Consider the following 21,576-nt stretch of genomic DNA (forward strand, 5'->3'; position numbering starts at 1 on the left):
ACTTCCCATCGTGACTTCCTCCTGTCCCACTCCATCCCCATGCATGGATTTCAGCACCACTGTTCTCCTCTCCACTCCTCAATATGCCCTTCAGAAGCTCTCACCTCCTTGCTTCCCCACAAACGTTTCCCTGCGCCTTGGATGGCTTTGGAAGGATTTACCTCCATTACCACCCAAACGTCATTCACAGTGCTGAAAAGAATTGTTTCCAACGGCTTGACCTGTTCCCCATTCTCAGAGTTGTAAGTGAAGATGTGGATTTTAGTTTAGATTCTAGTTGCTGGGTTGTGTTTAAATGAGACAGTGACCAGTGCTGGCTAAGTGAAACTGTGAGATTTATACAGAGTATGTGAACATGAAATTAGATTATGTAAGAAAATCCTTTGTGCAGGCACTTTGAAGGAATTTCACTGACAACATGAGTAATATTTCTACCTTGCAAATTCAGGTTTATGTGTCTGTGGCTTTTTATTGACATGGGTCTTGGCTCTATTTTTTTGGCTTCCTGCTGAGAATATGGGAAACACAGTAAAAACTCCCTAATCAAGGGCGCCTGGGTGGCTCAGTGGGTTAAACCGCTGCCTTCGGCTCAGGTCATGATCTCAGGGTCCTGGGATTGAGTCCCGCATCGGACTCTCTGCTCAGCAGGGAGCCTGCTTCCCCCTCCTCTCTGCCTGCCTCTCTGCCTACTTGTGATCTCTCTCTCTCTGTCAAACAATAAATAAAATCTTAAAAAAAAAACCAAAAACTCCCTAATCATGAATTCTCTTTCATGAAATCTTAGCCTTGAGGATTTACTGTTGTGTATCTCTTTGACTGAGGATATTATATCATGAAAATGAAAATGGTTGAGATGTATGAGGGGTTTTTTTGTTTTTGTTTTTGAGAGAGAGAGAGAGAGAGACGTGTGAGTTTTAAAATCAGTACCTCACTAAACACTAGGATGGAGGGCCAGAAAAAAAAATGCTTCTTGGTATGCATATTACTTGCTACAAAGCAAAACAAATTTACAAACATATCCTTGAAATCAGAGGAAACAATATCTGAAGAGTTTCTAGGGAACAAGGGACGGTCATTTAAAATGCACCATATTTCACGCTATGTAAGTCAAGAAATATGATAGGATGATTAAGAGCATGAGTTCTAGCTTGGCTCGAAATCCTGGCCCCACCACTTACTAGCTGTGTGACCTTGGCCAAGTGCAAAACCTTAATCTTCAGTCTTGTCACCTATAAAATGGGCTGTTGGCAGGGTAGGCAGGTTAATGTAAATATTATTTAATTTTATATAGCTTTCTTAGCAGCATATGTGGGTACCTTATAAGTGCCATTATAATTATTGTTGTTTTTATATGATGTCTTCAGTAGTTATGTTATTTAGTGGTTATACTTTCTTGCTTGAGTGAGTTCGAATGTTTCTTTTAAAGGCTTGTCTCATCTTGATTCCTATCTTCTCTACACAGTCTTTAGTTTTTTCATTTGAAAATTCTGTCACATATTTCTTTTTTTTCTTGATTAGTGACCCACTTCTTCCATTTTAACAGTGGGGCTGCTCTTCCAACAACAATTTAAGTGGAGTCACCAAGGCCAGGCGAGGTTATGCTATGCTGAATACTTTATTTATATATTTTCTGTAAACATAATTTGCTTTGTAGGCACAATGTAACAAAAGCTGTAAAGCCACAAATACGTTAGACAATGTTTCAGTTCATTCCAATCACGTTCAAATGACAGAGAAGCCTTCACAGTTCCTCTAAGGCAAACTGAGACTTTTTTTATACTTCCTTCAGAAAACCAATCACTTGACAGGAAGAAGGTGCTTAAAACGAGAGTGCATTAAATTACTAATTTTGGCATTTTTCTTCTCCTGTTCTCATGGCATAACTGGACCTTGATAGTCAAACTCTAGTTTACTCTTCTGACTCGGTATTCTGAGGAGACAAAAGGGTTTTCTCTAGCCAACTGCCATTATTTGTGATGACTGTATTAATTTTGCTGGTTGAAAAACAGATCTGGGGAAGCATGCTTTTTTTTTTTTTTTTTTTAAACGCCTCTCCTCTGGACAGAACAAAGGCTGTTTGGATTCCCACTCCCCTCGCAGAGGACAGCCCTGATTTAGCCAATGGTTCTTTGTTACCCCAACCCTAGAAAAGGCCATTTCTGTCCAGCTCACCAGGAATGTCACTTGGGTAGTGGTTCTTCTTAAAACCTCATTGTCAGCTTGGTTAGGGGAGAAATGACCTATAACACAGAGTTTAGTGCAAGTGTTGGGGGGGTGATAAACCTCCACATTACCTTTCTGAGTGGCCCAGAAATGAAATATTGGTGAGTCCTGGGGTATGAACAGATGATGTGAGTGTCTTCTTCTGAGATACTCTCATCTCTGCTCATCAGATGGCAGCACCCTTTCTTGTCCCCATATTTTACACGTACATTCACAATGAGGAGAAACTCCCTTCAGATAAATATTTGGCATAAATAAGTCACCATCACAAGCTTAGGATAGGAAAAAAGAACATGATTAATGAGGTGATATTTGTTACAAAAGGACTTTGGAAATAAAAAGGTAATTGCTGGAATGCCTTCCTTCCCATCGTTTGGGGAAAGAGTTGGGTCTTCCCTAAGGCTCACTGGTGGAGAGATGGGGCAATCAGGAGCCCTCCAAGGTCTTCCAGAAGACAAAGTGAAGGAGGAGGGTGCTGATCATGGGGGCTCCTTGTGTCTCCATCTTGTTTGTGAGTGAAAGAGTCACCCTTTGAGCCAAAGTGAGAGGCGGGACTAAGGACCCCCCTTGTGGAGACATCGAGCCTCTCTCTCATCCTTCAGGGGAACTGTTCACCTCAAGACATGTGGTGGGGCGGGGTGTGGGGTTTCTTAAGAGTTTAGGAGCTGGAAAATTAGACAGTGGTGTATAATCAAGTAGTTTGGTCCCTGAATTCCAAAAAGCAGGGGCTTGCAAAGAGCCTGCACCATAATTTTATATTTTAGAGGAGAGGAACTGCGCATTTGGCATCAGATACTGAACATCAGCTGATTGTATCGCTAGAGTTTGTTACATGTCAGAACATGCTTTGGCAAGAAAAGAGATACTCATTGATTTCTTTTTCCTAATATGGTCTACAAGGGAGGTCTTCCTTGGGGGATCCTCGGCCAAGGCAGCTGTTAACTACCTGGAATTGAAAGAGCGAAATCGGTAATGCTCATGGAAGTGTGCAGACGTAGGCAAATCTCAGTAATGACTTCTGAAATAGTCCCACATGTGGTGAGCTTTCTTGAAATTAATAGAAAACCTATATGGAGGGCAGGGGGGAGGATTTTGTTCGTGAGGCCTGGTTTCAGAGGAGAAGTGTCTGTGGCCGATCCTCAGACTCACGCTGTTGACCCATCTTCTGTCCTGAAAAATCCACATCTACTTCCCTGTGTTGATGGTTAAAAACCCGTGAGTGGATCAAGCATCAGAGGCTGAGAGGAGAGTGGTTCAACCTTTTTGACCAATAAACGACTGAATGGATACAAGGAAGTTGCCTCCTAAATGGGGAGAGGGAAAGTACTATTTGGAGAGATCCTAAATGTATAGGCTTATAAAAGCACCTCCTGGCCTACCCTCCTTCTGCCAGCCACATTGGCAAGTGCCCTTGTCAGAATCATGGGTGCCTGGCAGCAAAAAGTGTCACTGGCCTGAAGAATTCTAGGATCTGGACAGTGCTTTTGTGATGACACCTTTCAATCCAAACTTGTCTTTGCCCATGTCTGGTCTCATAGGCATTGGGCCTGTGGGCTCGTATTAATTTGCAAGGCTGTTCTAGAACTGTCAAGAAGGACCCAAAGATGGATGGTTTTGAAGTAGGAGAGAGGGGAGAGTGTAATACACAGATGGGGGAGGGACATAATACTGCATGGGATGGGCTTGGCACTTAATTTCAGAAACAACAGTGATCAACAGCTTTTAGCTCAGCTGACTGCAGACAAACACAACACACAGTGGACTACAGCATTTGTTCACTGGGGCACAGAAGAGCTTTCTTGACCGGCTCCTCTTGTTCCAAATCATCCTTCACATTCTCCAGCCTGGGTCCTGGGTTACTGGATAAAGGGCATCCGCTCCTTGTTCTCGCTGTCCCCCTCATGGTCCTCCTCCTCTTCTCCCGCCTCGCTGGTCTCTGTGCTGTCGTTGGCCATCTGCAAGTCAACAGAGGATGTTTTAGAGGGTCTGCAGTCTGTCTCTTAACCTTCTTCATGCATCTGAGGAAGGCCCCTTGGGAAGGACTTCTTTGAGGGCTAAGAGTTAGGGTCGCTTTCTTCCCCAGGAAGGCAGTGTGGTGCTGGCTGGCTGATGTTGGATGTCCTAAGAAGCAGACTCTTGAGATAAGGATTTGAGTGCAAATATTTGGAATTTGGGAGATGATTCCAGGAAGCACAGGTAAGGAGGGAGGAGATGAGGCAGAAAAGGCAGCGAAGTCGGCACACGGTGTGTTAATAAGTAGGCTCCTACTGTGGGCAGCTGGGGCTCATTCGTGCTGGGGACCACTGGGAGCCAGTGAGGGACACATCTCACAGTTGTTCCACATGAGGGGTAGGAAGCCAGGGAATGGCCACGGTGGGTTATCTCCCCGACATCTCTGGCCAGTTGTATACATACTGTCCAAACACGCTCCTGTGGCTGGAGGCTCTCAGAGGGGTCAGGTGCCGGGGGAATGGGGACACTCATAGCAGCCACAGCACAGACTGGCCAGGGTTCAAATCCTGATGCTGTCACTTCCTAAGAGCCAGAACACTAACAGCTGTGTGTATCTACTTTGTTGTCTACATCCCCATCATTGGAATGGCCTTTCTGTGAAGATGTCTACTTTGTTTCCAGCCAAAGCCTCATAAGAGCCCTCCTGAGACTGCGGAACAAGGACCACAGCACATGCCAAGGCAGGCCCTGAGCTCTTACACTCAGAGTTGGGATTTTCAGCTCCTGCTCTGCTCACAGACCCCCATGGTCAAAGAGGCCTTCATAAAGCTCGAGGGCCCAAGAGGAGGACCTCATGTTATGGAGACAGGCAGGAAGCTGATGCCAACTCTCCTGCTTAAAAGCAACAAACTGCCCAGGATGGCTCTAGATCTCCTCTACTGGTAGGGTAAAATAGATCTGGTTATGTGTTTTAAGAACAACATAGGTGTACAGAAAACCTGGGGCCTAGCCCTGTTCTCCCTGGTTTCAACCCCTCATCTGCCTTCAAACATTTGCTGGCAGAGTCCTGAGACTTAGGAAGCACTTAATAAACAAAGTACCTATTGTTATCAGTCACTTGCATTTTGTAAAATGCCCTCTCCTGAAGTCATCCTTCATTGAGTGAAATGACTATGATCCCTGAACTACATTAAGGTTACAAAACCCAAGTAAACACTTAAACAAAACAAAACAAAAAGGAAACACACACAGTAAAACATGTAAAGATTTTTAGTTCTTTCTCTTTTACAAATGCCTCATGCAGGTTTAAAACAAAACAGGTGAGAAAGCAAACAAATAAAAAAACCCTTCCTAAGTATTTTCTTTGCTAAACCTTTCCTAGAACTTAGTATGAACCAGCCAATGCCTTATTTGTATCATTCCACCTGACTTGTGAGAACTGATTGATCTCTAGTTTATGGGGATACTGAAGACCGAGCGGCAGAATAATCACCCAGGGTCTCACATGAGAGATCAGAACCAGGTTTCAAATCCACGCAGTCCGATGGCACTCTGTGTGTTGACCACCACACTACATTGCCCACCATTTGCAAGTGGCCCTTGCAAGAGGGTTAGGGTGTGAGCATGACATGCTTTACTCCTGGTGGGATCCCTGGATGTGAGGGTGTCATCCTGACTAAAGGAAGCAAAATCAGTGCAATCATCAGGAGGCATCTCAGAGGCAGGTGGCATCCTTCTGTTGAATATGTGAATGTGAATTTATTCGATTTACCAGGAATCCCTCCCACTTATGGCAGCCAAGAGACAGCACTTGCAATAGACACAGATCGATCCTGTCCTTTCCTGACTGTCCTCAGATTGCTCTTGAAACGCTCTCACTGGAGCATCTTCCTTTCTGTTTTAGCCTGTGTCCCAGTTCTGGGACTCATCACTCATTTGCACAATCATTTGATTACGCTGGTCTGCCGCAAGCCAGAACTGCTTTTATTTCCCCCTACCTGACCTGTGCCAGCACCGGATAGGCCCTTTTGTGTTGAACTGAGCGAACCCTCTGCTTTTGACTCACCAGGGGAGTCGGGGTCTTCTCCACATCGAGAATTAATTTGCCGATGTTCCCCCGGTCGTGGATCCGTTGCATGGCCTCCTTCACCTGAGAGGAGAAAAAGAGAAGCGCTGGTTGGGTGAGAAATCGCCCAGGTGGAAAAGCCAAACCACTCGCTGCCCACGTGGGGACGCTGTGGTTCAAGGTTAGCCGCTAAGCCAGTGGTGGTTTGGAACAGTGAGTGCAAACAGGAGCTTGAGCAAGCAGCTTGGTCTTCTGGGTCTAAGGAATGAAGGTGATAGTTCCTGCAATAAGAATAAATTTTCTTAAAAAACAAGTCGGGGTGGGGTGGGATGGAGTGGGTGGGGAGGAGAGTACTACTAAGTTCTAAGAGACACAGGGCACATCAGCCAGAGTAAATTTTGACCGGTAAAATTATTTTTTTTCAGTCAGTTGTGCCCTGCTTACCAAAATGGCACATAACTCTGATTTATAGTTTAACCAAAATGACCCATTGCCTAGGCTAACGAATACTCAGGAAAATTCCCTTTGGCTATTCCTGGTTATGGGCTGGAAATTTTGTTTCCAGCTAAGTAGCGATTTCTCCAGATAGTATTCTCCCCAGAGAAGAAGCCCTAGTTTTCCTGTAAATGACAGGGGCTTGTCAAATCAAGTCCCTCTAAAAAAGGCAGGCGTGTGCCCTCATCAGATTTGCGCTTGAGCATTTCATTCTGTAGTTGTGCGGAGAATGAGCTGTCGGGGTGCTTTGAGGATAAAATGAGATGAGGAGAGGGTACCACGACCCAACACTGGGCATGAATAGGTCCTCCACATCTCTTAGTGAAATCTAAATGGAAATACAGCTCTTCATTTTAAAAAAGTTACAAGAGATCTACCCTAAATATTTTTCCTAAAGTCTCAGAGTTTTAAATATTTTTGTTCACTCATTCAGTCCACAAAATATTCATCAAATGTCCTTGCAGGCTAGACACCATGATTTTGTTTGTTTGTTTTTGTTTTGTTCTAAGTAAGCTAGGACGCCTGTCTTGAAGGAATTCAGTCTGGGGCTGATGGAGTAGTGTTTGCTTCAAAAACCAAAGCTCTCTTCTCATTTGGATAAAAACTTGACAGAGCCATTAAAGTGTGCATACTCTGATTGCTTTTCTGGGACTTATCCTAAAGACATAATCCAAGTTGTGGGGGGGAAAAACTCGCCACACGAAGGATACTCAATCACGGCTTTGCTTTTAATGGCAAAACACTGAAGCAACTTGTATATCTAAGAACAAGGGAATGGTTAAGTAAACCACAGCTCTTACATTTATCAATGGAATAGAAATATTATGTCGCTATTAAACTGCTGATTGTTGAAGAATGTACAGCAGGATTAAAAGCCTTCATAATATTGCTAACTGAGAAAACCGAGATGCATGTTTTTATTTATATCCCCATACATCTGCTATGGACATCCTAAAATAGCTAGAAAGGGATTTGGATATATGAAAAAACATTAGGTAGGGGAAATTAGTGCCTTTTAACTCCAAACATTGCTATTTGATTATGAAATTCAAATCAGTATTTAATATAAGCTAAATGCATCTTTAAATGTAGTCTTTGGAAAACCTAGCATTGGTTAGCATCAGCTTCTTTTATAGACTGTTAGTCTTATATAGACTGTTAAACTTCCTGACCCTAATACATACGCCAGTATATTTCTTTTATTTCTGGACGAACACTGCTTTTCAAAATGCTGTCATGTCTGGTCATAACAACTATTTACTGAGAATGTTTAAATATCATGGCGGACAGCTTCCAAAATGGCTCCCAACCGTCCTTTCCTCCTGACGCTTAACGGCCATGTAATCCCCTTCCCTTGGATGTGGGCTGGACTCCTAACTTGCTTCTGACCAGTAAAATATAGCAAAAGTGATGGGATGTCACCTCTAAGACTAGGTTTTAAAAGACAGATTTCTGTCTGATAATCTCTCTCTCTGACTCTTCCTGCCTTCTTCCTCTGATGACACAAACTGCCATGTTGTGAGCTGCCCTATAGACAGGATCGCATGGCAAGAAACTGAGGGAGACCTCCCACCAACAGCCAGTGGGGAACCAATGTGCTCCGTCCAAAAGCCCATGAGGAACTAGATCCTGCCAGCAACCAATGGGAGAGCTCAGAAGCAGATCCTCTTCCCCTGTTATGCCTGGAAATGAGACTGTATCCCTAGCTGACACCTTGGGAGATCCTAAGCTGAGGGACCTAGCTAAACCATGCCCAGATTCCTCACCCACATAAAGTGTGATCAGAAGTGTTGTTTTAAGCCTCCAAGTTTTGGGGTTAATTTGTTATGCTGCAGTAGATAAGTAGCCTTCTTATTTTCCCCTACATCATTCTTACCTTGCAAGATCTATATTATACCCATTTTACAGGTAAGTACCTTGAGGCTCAAAGATATAAGCAATCCGTCCAAAGATTATATGGCTATCAGTGCCAGAATCGTGGCTTAAACTCAGATTTGTCAGACTTCAAAACGATGCTTTTTCCAGTTCACCCAGATTGTGTTTCTTCTGATTCTCAAAGGCAGAGGAAGGTGGTAGGTAATGCCTCACATAATGACTTCCCAGAATTCAGTTGTGGGTTACCCTGGCAAGTCATTAAGCACCTGGTAGCTCCTTGGAGATTCAGAACAATTTTTGTGCTGCTTTTCCAATAAGACAGAGCCCACGGAAACTGAAAAGCTGTTTTCCTACCATTTACAGCTTATTGTGATGATAGAAAAAAAAGCCCCCTGAAGGGCTGGCTCTAATCTACATATTTTGAGGACATTTCTTTCTTTCTTTCTTTCTTTTTTTTTTTTTTTTAAGATTTCATGTATTTATTTGAGAAAGAGAGAGTACGCCCAAGTGGGAGGGGCAGAGGGAGCCCAGGAGAGAGAGACTCTCAGGCAGCCCCCGCACTGAGAGTGGAGGGGACATGGGGCTCAGTCCCAGGACCCTGAGATCATGACCTGAGCTGAAACCAAGAGTCAGGAGCTTAACCAGCTGTGCTACCCAGGGGGCCCTGCGAAATGAACTGATTCCTTGACATTTCTTCTGTGGGGGATAGAGAAAGGGTTAGGAGTCTTCCTAAGAGGTGACTGAAGTAGTCTGATCCCCAGCCATGCTGTCTGCGTTGACATCCTCTTACGCTGCTCTTGGAGTGTGAAAGAGTCCTTTTGATGACAGCTTAGAGGAAAGAATTACAATCTTTTGAGCAATTCTTTACCAGGCACAGTATGAGGCTTTGCTTAATGTCTGAGGTACATACATTGCTTTTTATCTGCACACCTCGGGTTCACAGAAGAGAAACCCAAAGGTGAAAATCGAAGGACTCTGCCCCCGGTCACCATCTCAAAGGCGGGTAGAACCACTTGGAACCGCTTGGGAGCTGAGAGAGAACAGTTCCCCCTTTTCAGGACTCTGGACAAAACCTGGGACAGGGCTCTGCCTCTGCTCTCCAAAGCTGCCTGAGATAATCCCATCGCAAGGTAGAGTCTGCAGAAAGAGACCTTGCTCCCAAATTACCAGTTTCTAAACCGAGCCACCTCAGTGGGTGACAGTGCCCAAAAGCCGGTGGTGGTGACAACCTCCAGAAAGCTGCTTGTTCTCTCCCGGGGCTGGCATTTTTCTGAGATACACTTCTGCTTAAACCTTTTCCCGTTGCATTCGAGAAAAGCCTAGTACACCTGCACTGCCGAACGCAGGAGCCACGAGTCACGGGGGCCACCGGACCCTTGAACGGGGGCCAACACAGACTTCAGTGTAAAGCAGCTGGCCAACTTCAAAGACCTAATAAGACAGACTGTGCCCTGTCTCATTCAGAATTGTTGACATCCGTCACGTATTGCAAGGATAACGTGTTAAATATTCTGGGTTAAGTAAAACATATCACTAAAGTGAAAAGTAAAACTGTGAGGACGTTCCTTTTTATCACAGTTTTACTCTTATTTTTCTGAATGTGATTACAACAAAACTGAAAATTCGTGCGTGGCTCTCATGGGACTTCTGCTGGGCAGCACTGGACTTGATCTTCCGGAGCTGACGTCGGTCGCTCCTTCTGGTTTCTCATATACCTCCTGGTCTCCGGCCACTGGAGACTTATCTGAAGCTCCCTGGGCTTCTCAGCTGTGTCCCTCTGTGTAGATTGGGCTCCTTCCTGGAGTGCGCTGGTCCTGGAGCTAACTCATATTTGTCCTGTGGCTGGTTTAGATGTGAACCCTTGGAAGCTGCTCTGCATTCCCCACCCCTGCCCCTTGCAGTTCAGGCCAAGTCTCCTTTGGGCTCCCTTGGCCCCTTGGGCCAGCTAGTAATGTCACCCTTACCCCAGTTTAGAACTTAGCCCCTCTTCTCTACAGTACAACTCTCTAGACCAGCGTCGTGCAGTAGAAATAGGAAGTGAGCTACAGAGGTTCTAAAATTTCTCTACTTGGGGCACCCGGGTGGCTCAGTGGGTTAAAGCCTCTCCTTCAGCTCAGGTCATGATCCCAGGGTCCTAGGATCGAGCCCCGCATGGGGAAATCTCTGCTTAGCAGGGATCCTGCTTCCTCCTCTTTCTCTGCCTACTTGTGATCTGTCTGTCAAATAAATAAATAAAATCTTTGTAAAAAAAAAATAAAAAATAATAAAATTTCTCTAGTTACTCCCGTTAACAAATGTAAAAAGAAACTGGTGAAATTAATTTTAATAAAATATTCTCTTTAACTAAATCTATCCAAAATATTATCACTTCAGTATATACTCAATATAATAAAGCCTTAATGAGATATTTTATATCCCTTTTTCCTCCTTTTTGTTTTTAATTTTTTTTTAAGATTTTATTTATTTATTTGACAGAGAGACAGAGATCACAAATAGGCAGAGAGGCAGGCAGAGGGGGTGGGGGAAGCAGGCTCCCCACTGAGCAGAGAGCCCAATGTGGGGCTTGATCCCAGGAGCCTGAGACCATGACCTAAGCCGAAGGCAGAGGCTTAACCCACTGAGCCACCCAGGCACCATTTTTCCCCCCGTTTGTACAATGTGTTTGGAATCCAGGGTATACTTGACTTACAACATGTTTCAATTCAGATGAGCCACTCTTCAAGTGCCCAGTGGCTGCAGGTGGCTCCCGTCGGCCATACTGGGGAGCGCAGCTCCAGATGGTAGGACAGTGGCACCAACCTCAGGGACCCCAGTGCATAGGAGTATTTCGCATACGATAGCCTCCAGAATGAATGAATGAATGAATGAGCAAGTGGGTATGTGGAGAGAGTGAGATGCCATGTGGCTGAGCCACACAAGAGGTTTCTGTTTCCTCTGGCCCTCATCCCACAGCCCCTGGCCCAGGCAGCTGCCTCTTGGTGGCCTGCTCAGTGCTGTCTGGGTGGCCTAGGGGAGTCTGTTTGTCATGAGGGCCATGGTCCCTCACATCCAGTCCGAGATACGACCGCCGGCTGTGCAGCTGGCCAGATTTGATGTTGGCAGCTGGATTTTCCAGGGCTAGGGATTCTGCTGGTGTCCCATCCAGACAGTGGGAGGAAATTTGAGTCACATCATTAAAACATCTCACGGTGCCAGGATCCTGAGCACAGAGGCTGCCTGAGCGTTTTCTGATACTTCCTGTCCTTGGGAGGCTACCTTGGTGCCACCCGAAGTGGATGGTGGCAGGAGGCAGTGAGATCATCAGTGAGTCTGAGGCTCTGCTCTGACTCATGCGGGTCATTCCAGCAAGTTGCTTCATCCCTGCTCCTCACCTTCTTAATACGTTAAACAAAACGGCTCTTCTCTCCGTCCATTCATGCAGTCACTCACTCAAACAATGCCAAAGCCCTGTTCAGGAGCTGTGTCTAATGGATGAAACAGATACGCTCTCTCTGTCCTGACGTCCTCACAGTTTTGCTTATTAAATAGGTTAGTCATAGTAAAAAGAACCTCACAATCTAAAAAATGTGTTCTTGATCTGTTTATTTAGCCCCTGTGGATCGCAACCCATCCGAACTGATCCTGTACCCTTGGTTCCTGCTCCAACAAAGTCCGCTGGCATTCAAGACGGCATTCAAGCACGAGCTACGGGAAAGCGAACGGGGTCAGACCATGTTTGCAGAGGAGCATAGTTTCGGTCATTCTTATTTCTGTCTGCAGTGGAACTAGGAGAGGAGAGGCAGGGTTTCCGGAAGGCTGGGAAGACAATGGTGAGTGAACACCTACAAGATCCCCTGCCCTCATGAAGTGTATGGTCTTGTGGGAGACACAGGCAGAGAATGACTCGGATCAGTGCAAGATGGCCACTTGATGATTCTAAGATGGTGTTACGAGAGTGTGGATAGGGGATTTGATCTGGCAAGGAAGGCCAGGGAGAGCTTCCCTGAGGTGGTAACTGAGCTGGGATTTAAAGGATGAGTAGGGAGTAACTAAGACAAAAAAGAAGAGGGCCCATTCCAAGCAGAAGAGGCAGAATGGGAAAGGAGAGGCTGAGAAGGGACCCAGAGGGCGACAAAAGAGCAAACCTGAGTGTGGGGCAAGGTGCCGGCAAGCGTGGTTGGGACCTGCGGTGCTGTATTCCAAAGGGTTTCCAAGGATGCGGTGGCCGCACTGACCATGCAAATCTCGACTGTCTTTCCACCTCCAGTTGCCTTCTAGCTGAGTAGGCCACTTTTTTTCACACTTGAGTGATGAAAGTTAACAATGCTCAGTCTTTGTTGGGATCTCATTTAATGTTTCATGGTCTTCAATTTCCTTTTGAATGGTGTGAAAGGCACAAAGTCATTAGGGTACAAATGACACCACTTAATAATCAAAGCATTTGGCTTGTGCCATGAATAATAATAAGCCTAGCCACCTAAAATAGGGGAAAAAATTAAGATGATCACTGTGCCTATTAGGTGATAAATTAAAAGGTTTGAAAAGGAAGAAATGAGTAATACAATAATCAATAATTAATACAATAATCAATAATTAATACAATAATCAAGAAGCACATCTGCCCTTGTCATCTGGGGAAGGTTACTCCCATTAACAACAGCCATCTTTGCGATGACTGAAAATACACGGCGGGTGTTGAAAAGTAACACATTCATCGCAAGTGGACTTGGAATCTGGAATTTCTGTGTCTTGTCAAGTAGCTCCAGGAGTCTCAAGTGAGCGAGCCCCCAGATTTTGACCTAGATGGAAGAGTGACCAAAAAAGTAAAATGTCAGGGACCGTGGGTTGACCTACTTGGGAAGACAGAAAAACGATTCAGTCGCCTGCTCTTCTGGACCAGTTGCCCATGGGGTCTTTGCAACAAAGCAGGGTGTGGGCTAGGGTGGAGGAAAGGGGGTGACAAAGGTACAGAATCGAAGGGGGCACTCACTCTCAGGGCCATGCAGGCACTGGGTCGCCACCTGAGAGGAAGCCCCTTTTACCTTTTAACCCTTGTCACCTGTATGGTCCCGCCCTAGTTCTGGTCCCCAAGGATGCCTGTTATTTTCTTTAGAAAGGGAAACATTAAGTGGCTTTTAGAAGCATCTGCTTGACCACTGGACAGATAACAGAGGTGCTCCAAGAGTATTTCTCAAGGGGCCAGTAGTAGGAACACTGGCTTAAGAAAGGTAAAAACATTCTGAGTGTGAGGAAGGAGAAGGGCAGAAAACAAGTCAGTAGAGTCTGGATGGAGTAACTGGTCCTTCTCCCTTCACGGGTACTGGGATGACCCCGACTCTTCTGACCAAAAATATATCATGGTCATGAGGGGTTCAGATGAATTAAACCTTGAACCAAAAGCCAGGTTGTTCTGCAGAAACCTGCAATCCGCAATCAAGCCGAACTATATGTTCTTACTGTACTGTATTTCAATCTAGTGGATTCTCTCCACCGTCTGTTTTATCTTAATCGTGTTTCCCACCGCTGGATTTGGATGGTTGGAGAGAACTGAAGTGGACATCGGTGGATGTGTATTCCAACATGAGAGTGCGGTTTCTGGGGAGGAGGAGAAAAAGGTGCAGGAGAGGGTTCCTATTCCCTGCAGAAAATATCTGTTGTACATTCTGTAAGAGGGACATTTGAACGGTGATGGGGCACGAGAGAGGACACGGTTGGGGATGAGACAAGAATGAAAACTAAGGTGGGTGCCTGGGTGGCTCAGTGGGTTAAAGCCTCTGCCTTCGGCTCAGGTCATGATCTCAGGGTCCTGGGATCGAGCCCCACATCGGGCTCTCTGCTCAGCGGGGAGCCTGCTTCCCCGCCCCCCACCCCCACCCCGCCTGCCTCTCTGCCTACTTGTGATCTCTCTCTCTGTCAAATAAATAAATAAAATCTTAAAAAAAAAAAAAAAAAAGAATGAAAACTAAGGAAGTAACTCTTAGTCTGAGACTTGAAGGTCCAGTAGAAGGTTGTCACTCAGCCGATAGAAGGACATATAACTAATCGAAGGAAATACTGCTCAACTCCGAGAACGAGTCACTGATGGCCACAGGAACATGGAGCGTGATGACAAGTTATGCTAAAAATCCTCATGAATTGCTTAAGCTCCTCAAGTCTCCTGGGTATGGGAAAAAAGTAACCTGAGCCCTCTCCCCTCAGGAAATTCCACATGCTGGTGGTAAAAGTTGCAAAATATAATTCCAACTGTTCGGTCCTTTGCTTTGACTCTTTTAGCGAAATCCTCAAACTAGAGAGAGACTCTGCATTTCTGCTCAGAGGACTCTGGCTCCTTACTAAGAACATAACTGCCTTGCTTGCAGATAATCTGGTTTTATTTGGTCACAGATTGATAACTGTACCATTCCATGATGACTGCAGGCTCTCAGCTGGAGCTGCCAGACACGAGAGCTTCTGGAGAAGGGTTAGAACTATAAGGAGGCCAGAAACCCTTCAAAATCTGGAACGTTCTCAGATGCGCAGCCATGTTTTCAAAAGAGTGACAGCCAGACCTGCGGACCTTTAAGAATTACAGGTTAGAAGGCAGAGGAGACTTTCTTTAGGCTTGGAGAGAAAGGGCTTGCGTGCAGGTGTTTTGGGGGAATTTTTAGTACCCAAAGGGAATTGAGAAGTGTCGATGACATCATTTAAACATAGCTGTAGTTGAGACAAGGGCTAGGATGCCCAGGGTGCCAAATTCGAGGTGGCCACCAGAGCAGATATGCGTGGGACAAGTTGTCTGGCAATGGTTAATGGCCAGAGTAAGTAATGGAAGTAAGAGAGTGTTGTGTTTGCAACACAACGCTGCAAACAAATGCTCACGTAGAAAGCTGGTTCTCCACCACTTTGACTGAAGGGGGATTTGCTGAGGATCCCCCCGCTTAAAGAGAAAGGATAGGGGAGGGCTAGAGGCTCTGGACCTAGCCCCGTAGTGATCTGAGAGTCACACCTGTCTGTCCACACGCTGTGTTAGAAGGCAAGAGTCGCAAGGAAAGAACTGGATCTAAAACCAGGTAAACGTCAAGGACAAGGCAGAGGCAGTCCCTCCCTGGGGTGGTAGGGGGCGCTGTTCACTGTCATCACAGCCGCTGCCGCAGGACGAGCACTTAGCAGGTGCTGTCTCCGAGCAAAGCATCCTACAGGCATGATCTCCTTTCACTGCATCAACCCTGTGAGGTAAGTAGGAGTTTGTCAGGCTGTCAGTCAGGGGTACCTAAAAACACTCCCCCTTTTCTTCTGGAGTCCGTGTTGCTCATGGAGGACAGCTGAGACGAAACTGAGCTTTAGTGCGGGAAAGTGGCTTGCCCAAGGTGAAACCGTGGGATGTGGAGGAGCCAGGCCTCCGACTGAGCCCTGTGTAACGCCAGCGCCTAGCGCATGGTTGCCAGGTACGCAAGCCTGGGATGAAGTGCGAGACAGGAAGGAACATTCTGGGGCCCGGGTCCCTGCATGTAGGGGCAGTAATATGTCACTTCCTCTCTACTTGGGAATGCACCTTACTGGTTCCCTGGCATGATCCTTATTAGCGTCCCTCTTGAAGAGTTTGTCTCTGAGGAACCGTTGACATTCTGTGCTGGAGAATTCCCCGTTGTGAGGGGGCTGTCCTGTGTACTGCAAGGTATTCAGCAGCATCGCCGGCTTATAGTCACTCAATGCCAGTAGCGCTCCCCAGTCTGGTAAGTAGAAATATTTCTAGATATTGTCACATGTCCCCCTGGGAGGGCAAAATCGCCTCTCGTTGGGACCCGTCGTATTACGGGAGCTTGTTGCTCAGGATCCCCTCCGCACCCCTCCCACTTGAGGTCTGTGCCCTCAAGGGCAGGCAGCTGCCACACCTCCGCGCTCACAGGGACTAGGTTCTGCTCTGGTCCTCGGACTAGGCGGAGGAAGAGTGTGTGGTCCCCAGCAGGTGCTCAGTGACAGAGGAACACAAGGCGGTCTCTGACCTCAACAAGCTCATTGGAGATAATAGGTTCTCTCAGAGTATGGACTGAAGGCTGCCTCCATTGGAATCACAAAGCATGGCTTTGAAGGTGCTGTATTGGACTCAGCCTAGACCTGTTGGTTGAGACCGTGGAGATACTCCCCTCTAGGTGACTCAGGGCCTCTCAAGTTTGAGATCCTTGAGCTCAGCTGGTTCTTCACTGAACAAATGCTGACTGCCCATTCTAAATCAGGCCTTGTGCTTGGCTGACTCATGGCAAGGAACAGGAAAGGTAAGCCCCTTGCTCGGCTAAGATATATCGCAGAGAGTGAGCCTGTGTTCCCCTTTCTCATATCTGGGAAGGGCCTAGTTAACACGCGGCTTATATATCATTGGGTGTTAGAGTGGCAGAGAGCCACAGCTACAACCCCTCCCATTCCAGGGCAACGGGGAAGGAATCAGATGCCAGCTTTGGTTCTGCACCCTTGTGTGGACATTAAACAACCTGACTTCCACTCAGTGCGTCAAGAAACCTTCAGGATATTCATTTACAGTGAATTAAACCCATTCACTGGCTCCGTGTGGCCCCTCAAAGGACCCAGCAGCTGAGTCTCTTGTGCTCGTGGTGGAGGGGATGATCTGTGTGGTGGTGGGGCCATAGGATACGTGTGCATCAGTTAGAATCAGTGGGTTATTGAACGGCCCATAACCTATGGTCACAATGAGCCAGATCTAACTGTGACATGAGCGGAAAAATCGGAAGCAGAGTTGCAGGCTGGAAATGCAGGGGGAAGGCTCGTTTCTTTTTGAGGAAGGAGAGTAGGATCTAGCGTGACCCAATGGCTAGTAGAGGTGTATAGCCTTGAACTAAGATATGCAAATCAGTGCTCTGCGCGGTGAAAACAAATGTCTGGAAGTAAAATTGCATTTCGCTATAACTACAACCAAGTAAATAATTGCTTGCAATTATTTTTGCAATTACCAGACAGGAATCTGGTAATAACACCTTGAAAAAAAATCACACCCAATCTTCAGCTAAACTATTCATTCTTTGCATTTAAAAAAAAATTATGAACACACGGTAATGTCTGGGTAATAGTTGTGTAGGGCTGCAGAAACAAAATACACCAAACTAGTGGCTTGAAACAACAGCAATTTCTCAGACAGCTCTGGAGGTTACAAGTCCAAAATGAAGGACTAATTGATTGGTAGCTGCCATAATTTATAAGGAGACATGTCCCTTCATCCATTATTGAATTACCAGTGATAAACAATTCAAATAGGAAAGGCAGGAGAAATAATTGATTTTTTCCTTATGTTTACTGATAGCAACAGCTTTTCAAAAGAAGCAAAATGAAAGAAGCAGAATAAAGCTGCATGAGTAAAACATGCACGATTTCAGTAGCCAATAGTCCTTATTTGATATATATATATATTTTTTTTAAAGATTTTATTTATTTATCTGACAGAGAGAGAGATCACAAGTACGCAGAGAGGCAGGCAGAGAGAGAGGAGGAAGCAGGCTCCCCGTGGAGCAGAGAGCCCGATGCGGGGCTCGATCCCAGGACCCCGAGATCATGACCTGAGCCGAAGGCAGCGGCCCAATCCACTGAGCCACCCAGGCGCCCCCTTATTTGATATTGAAAGGCAAGAAACTGGAGAAAAATGTTCATCAGGAGTAGGATAGGAGAATTACAGGATATCTCGGTATCTTATTGACACGATAAGGAGAGTAAGTAATTGTATATTCAGTGTGACCGCATCTGTATACAACACATACTAAAGATAACAATAGAGGTTGGATGAACCCAACAGCTCTGGCTACATCCGAGTGGTAGTGATGTGGCTAGTTTTCATTTTCTTCATTATCTCTGTTTTAAATGTTTACTTATTTATTTAAGCCACCCTGTTGGAAGTATAATTGACATGTAAAAGCGGTACATAATTGACGATTACAACTTGATGAGTTTGGGATAAGTGTGCACCTGTGAAACCATCACCGTCAAAGCCGTAAACATACCCCTACCCATCACCTCCCAAAGCTTCCTCTTGTTCTCGTCATTATAATAATTACGTTGTAGTTATGTTTTATGATAAGAGCACTTAACATAAGATCTACCCCCTTGGCAGACGTTAGGTGTGCAGTACATATAGTGTGTTAGCTGCAGGCCCTGTGCTGTTCAGTAGATCTCCAGAACTTACCCATCTCGTGAAACTGAACTTGGTACCCTCTGGCTCTTGCCTCCCCAGTCCTCCCTCCCCTGGCCTCTGGCAACCGCTCTCCGATTCTCTGCTTCAGTAAGTTTGGCTAGTTTAGAATCCACATCGAAGAGAGATTTTATTTTTTTCTGTGTTTATAAAAATGTCCACAATGAGCATGTGTTCATTGTAGAGTAAGTTTTAAAAGTAATAGTGAGTATACCCTCTAGGTCCACTGCGTTGTTGCAAATTTGGCAAGATCTCATTTTTTTATGACTGAGTAATAATATATAATATAAATATATATAAATATTTTATATATATACACACACATATATATATATATATTTCTCACATCTCTTTATTCATTCTTCTGTGGATGGACACGGATTTGCTTCCATATCTTGGCTATTGCAAATAATGCTACAACAAACATAAGGGGTGCATCCATCTTTTTGAATGAGTCTTTTTGTTTTCTGTGAGTAAATACCCTGTAGTGGAATTACTGGATCATAAGGCAGTTCTATTTTTAATTTTTGTGAGGAACCTACAGGGTATAATGCTCAGTTAAATCAGTCAGAGAAAGACAAATACCATATGATTTCTCTCATATGTGGAATTTAAGAAACAAAACAAAAAGGACAACCAAAAACCCAGACTCTCAACTGCAGAGGAGAAGCCTGTAGTTACCAGAGGGGAGGACGGTGGCAGGGTGGGGAAAACGGGTGGTGGGGATGAAGAGTGCCCTTATCTCGATGAGCACCGAGGAGTGCATAGAACTGCGGAATCATTACATTGGGCACTCAAAACATATATAACACTTTATGTTAATTATACGTAGTAAAAAATAAAAGAAATAATACCACTTAAAAACATAAAAGTGATGGCGAGGAAAGCAGCAGCTCCCCTTTGACCATCCCAATAGCGAATGGAGCTTATAGAGGGTATATCATGGGGTATATCATGGGGTATTTATTTCCTGGAGATGCGCAAGTGACTCCAAAGTAAACGAGCCCGGAGCCACACAGGAGAGCCACGTGTTAGCACGATCAATGTCTCCTTGAGGATGCCGCATCACAGGCCGCCCTGTCAGCATCAGAGGCTGTCCCACCCGTGCTGCCCAAGAAGAGAATCATAACCTACCCACCCCCGACTCTCTCCAGGCCACCAGAATCTAGACTCAGACCCCGCCCTGTGCAGCCCGGCAGCAAGAGGTCTTCCCTCCCACCTCCCCATGTGTGTGGTCTCCCCATCTCAATCGCCCCATCCGGGAGGATGATTTTCCCAGCCTCCTATTTGGTCCCAGGCATCAGGTTTTCCACCTGCTCTGCCCTCATTCTGCTGCCAGAGGCATGGTAACTGATGGGCACTGTCATTTGTCTTTCGTGCCCCAGACGCTGGGACTGCGCCTTAACTGGTATGTGATGACAGGGATACTAATAGTGATTTTTGACGGCCAATACTGACCACTTCGCACAGGACCTAGGCACAGGCTAAGCATCAAGTGTTTTTCATGGAATGTTCCATTTGCTCCTATGATGGGTGTACCATAATTATTCTTATTTTACATACACAGAAAATGAGGATCGGGGAGATTAATTAACCTGCCTCAGGTCAGACACAGTGGCTGGCAGAGTGAGGATTTTTAACCTAGACTGTTGATGAAATCCGGACAGATGAAACTCTTAGGTCTGGGGCTGCCTGCAGACACTCCTGACAAATAGCGGGGGCGGGGGCCAAGAAAGAAAGCAAAAGTGACCAAACATTAATCATTGTGGGAGCTGGGTTGACAGGTATGTGGGTTGGGGAGGGCGGTTGGTATTCTCTCACTGTTTTTGAATATGTTTGGAATTGGCCAAAAAGCTTATAAAACATGAACGTTGAGCTCTTCTCCCCAAACAGCAACCATGACAACAGCTGCAGCACCCAAATGCCCAACCGTTACCCTATCATTAGGAACCCATATATCATATATATACCAAATATATCATCAGTGTATCATTATATATCATTCTATTTGATGATGATGATGATGACGTTATAACTGAGGGCTTCTTGAAACTTGGCACCAGAGAAGTTAGAGGTGTTATTTTCATCTCCCCAGATAAAAGAATGTACCCTTTCAACCAAATAGCCCAGTTCTGAGAAGGTAATAACTTCCAGTATCGACCCCGTGCCAGGCTGCGTTCGGGGGGATGAACGCACGCGGCCCCTGCCGTAGACAAGCCCAGGGCTGCTGAGCGGAGAGGCCACCGGAACGCTCAATTCCAGTAAAGCGTGGGAAGAGCTATATTGGAGGGATGAATGAAGAGGCGGTCGAGCCAGGAGAGGAAATGACTCAATTTAGAGAAAAATGGCATTTGTGCTGGGTTTCTGAAGATAGGAAGGCATCTTCCGGGAAGAGGAAATGCTTGTACTTGAGGCAAGAACGGAGTCGTGGAGGAGGATTTATGGTTCATTCAGGGAACTGAGCCTTAGTGAGGGGGGACGCTGTGTGCTGAGTTTTGATGGTTGGGCTCTTCTGTGGGGACAGGGAGTGGGAGGGACCTTCACCCGGACACAGCCGGAGGTGCCCCCTGGCCAGTGGGTACTGGACAAGGAGGGATGGGAAACCAGTGAGATCTGGAAATTAGGGATGCTGGTGAGGTAGAACTGACAAGATGCAGTAGGGTATGCTGTTAAATCCCACTTCGCCTTTAAGACCATTTCAGCCTGTTTGGAGAAGCCATATAATTCCCCAAAGGATAGAAAGGTCCTCTAAAATGACCTCTGTTTTGAAAGATTCTCCATCAAGCAGAGATGAGATCTGAGGTAATTTGATTTATCT

The 21,576-nt window shown here is 45.7% G+C and overlaps 1 protein-coding gene across 1 annotated transcript in view; it reads right to left on the bottom strand.

The window, feature by feature from the left end:
* Nucleotides 1-1,596: 1,596 nt before the first annotated feature.
* VAT1L (vesicle amine transport 1 like) overlaps nucleotides 1,597-21,576 on the bottom strand; it is a 135,697-nt gene continuing 115,717 nt past the window's right edge. Inside the window, exons 8-9 of the mRNA XM_045986700.1 lie at nucleotides 6,242-6,325; nucleotides 1,597-4,178 (exon numbers count right to left, since the gene is read on the bottom strand). Of these exons, the coding sequence (XP_045842656.1) occupies nucleotides 4,080-4,178; nucleotides 6,242-6,325 (183 nt within the window). The 3' untranslated portion in view covers nucleotides 1,597-4,079. The remainder of the gene's footprint in view (nucleotides 4,179-6,241; nucleotides 6,326-21,576) is intronic.

Source organism: Meles meles, chromosome 19 (assembly GCF_922984935.1).
Source record: "Meles meles chromosome 19, mMelMel3.1 paternal haplotype, whole genome shotgun sequence".
Classification (NCBI taxonomy): domain Eukaryota; kingdom Metazoa; phylum Chordata; class Mammalia; order Carnivora; family Mustelidae; genus Meles; species Meles meles.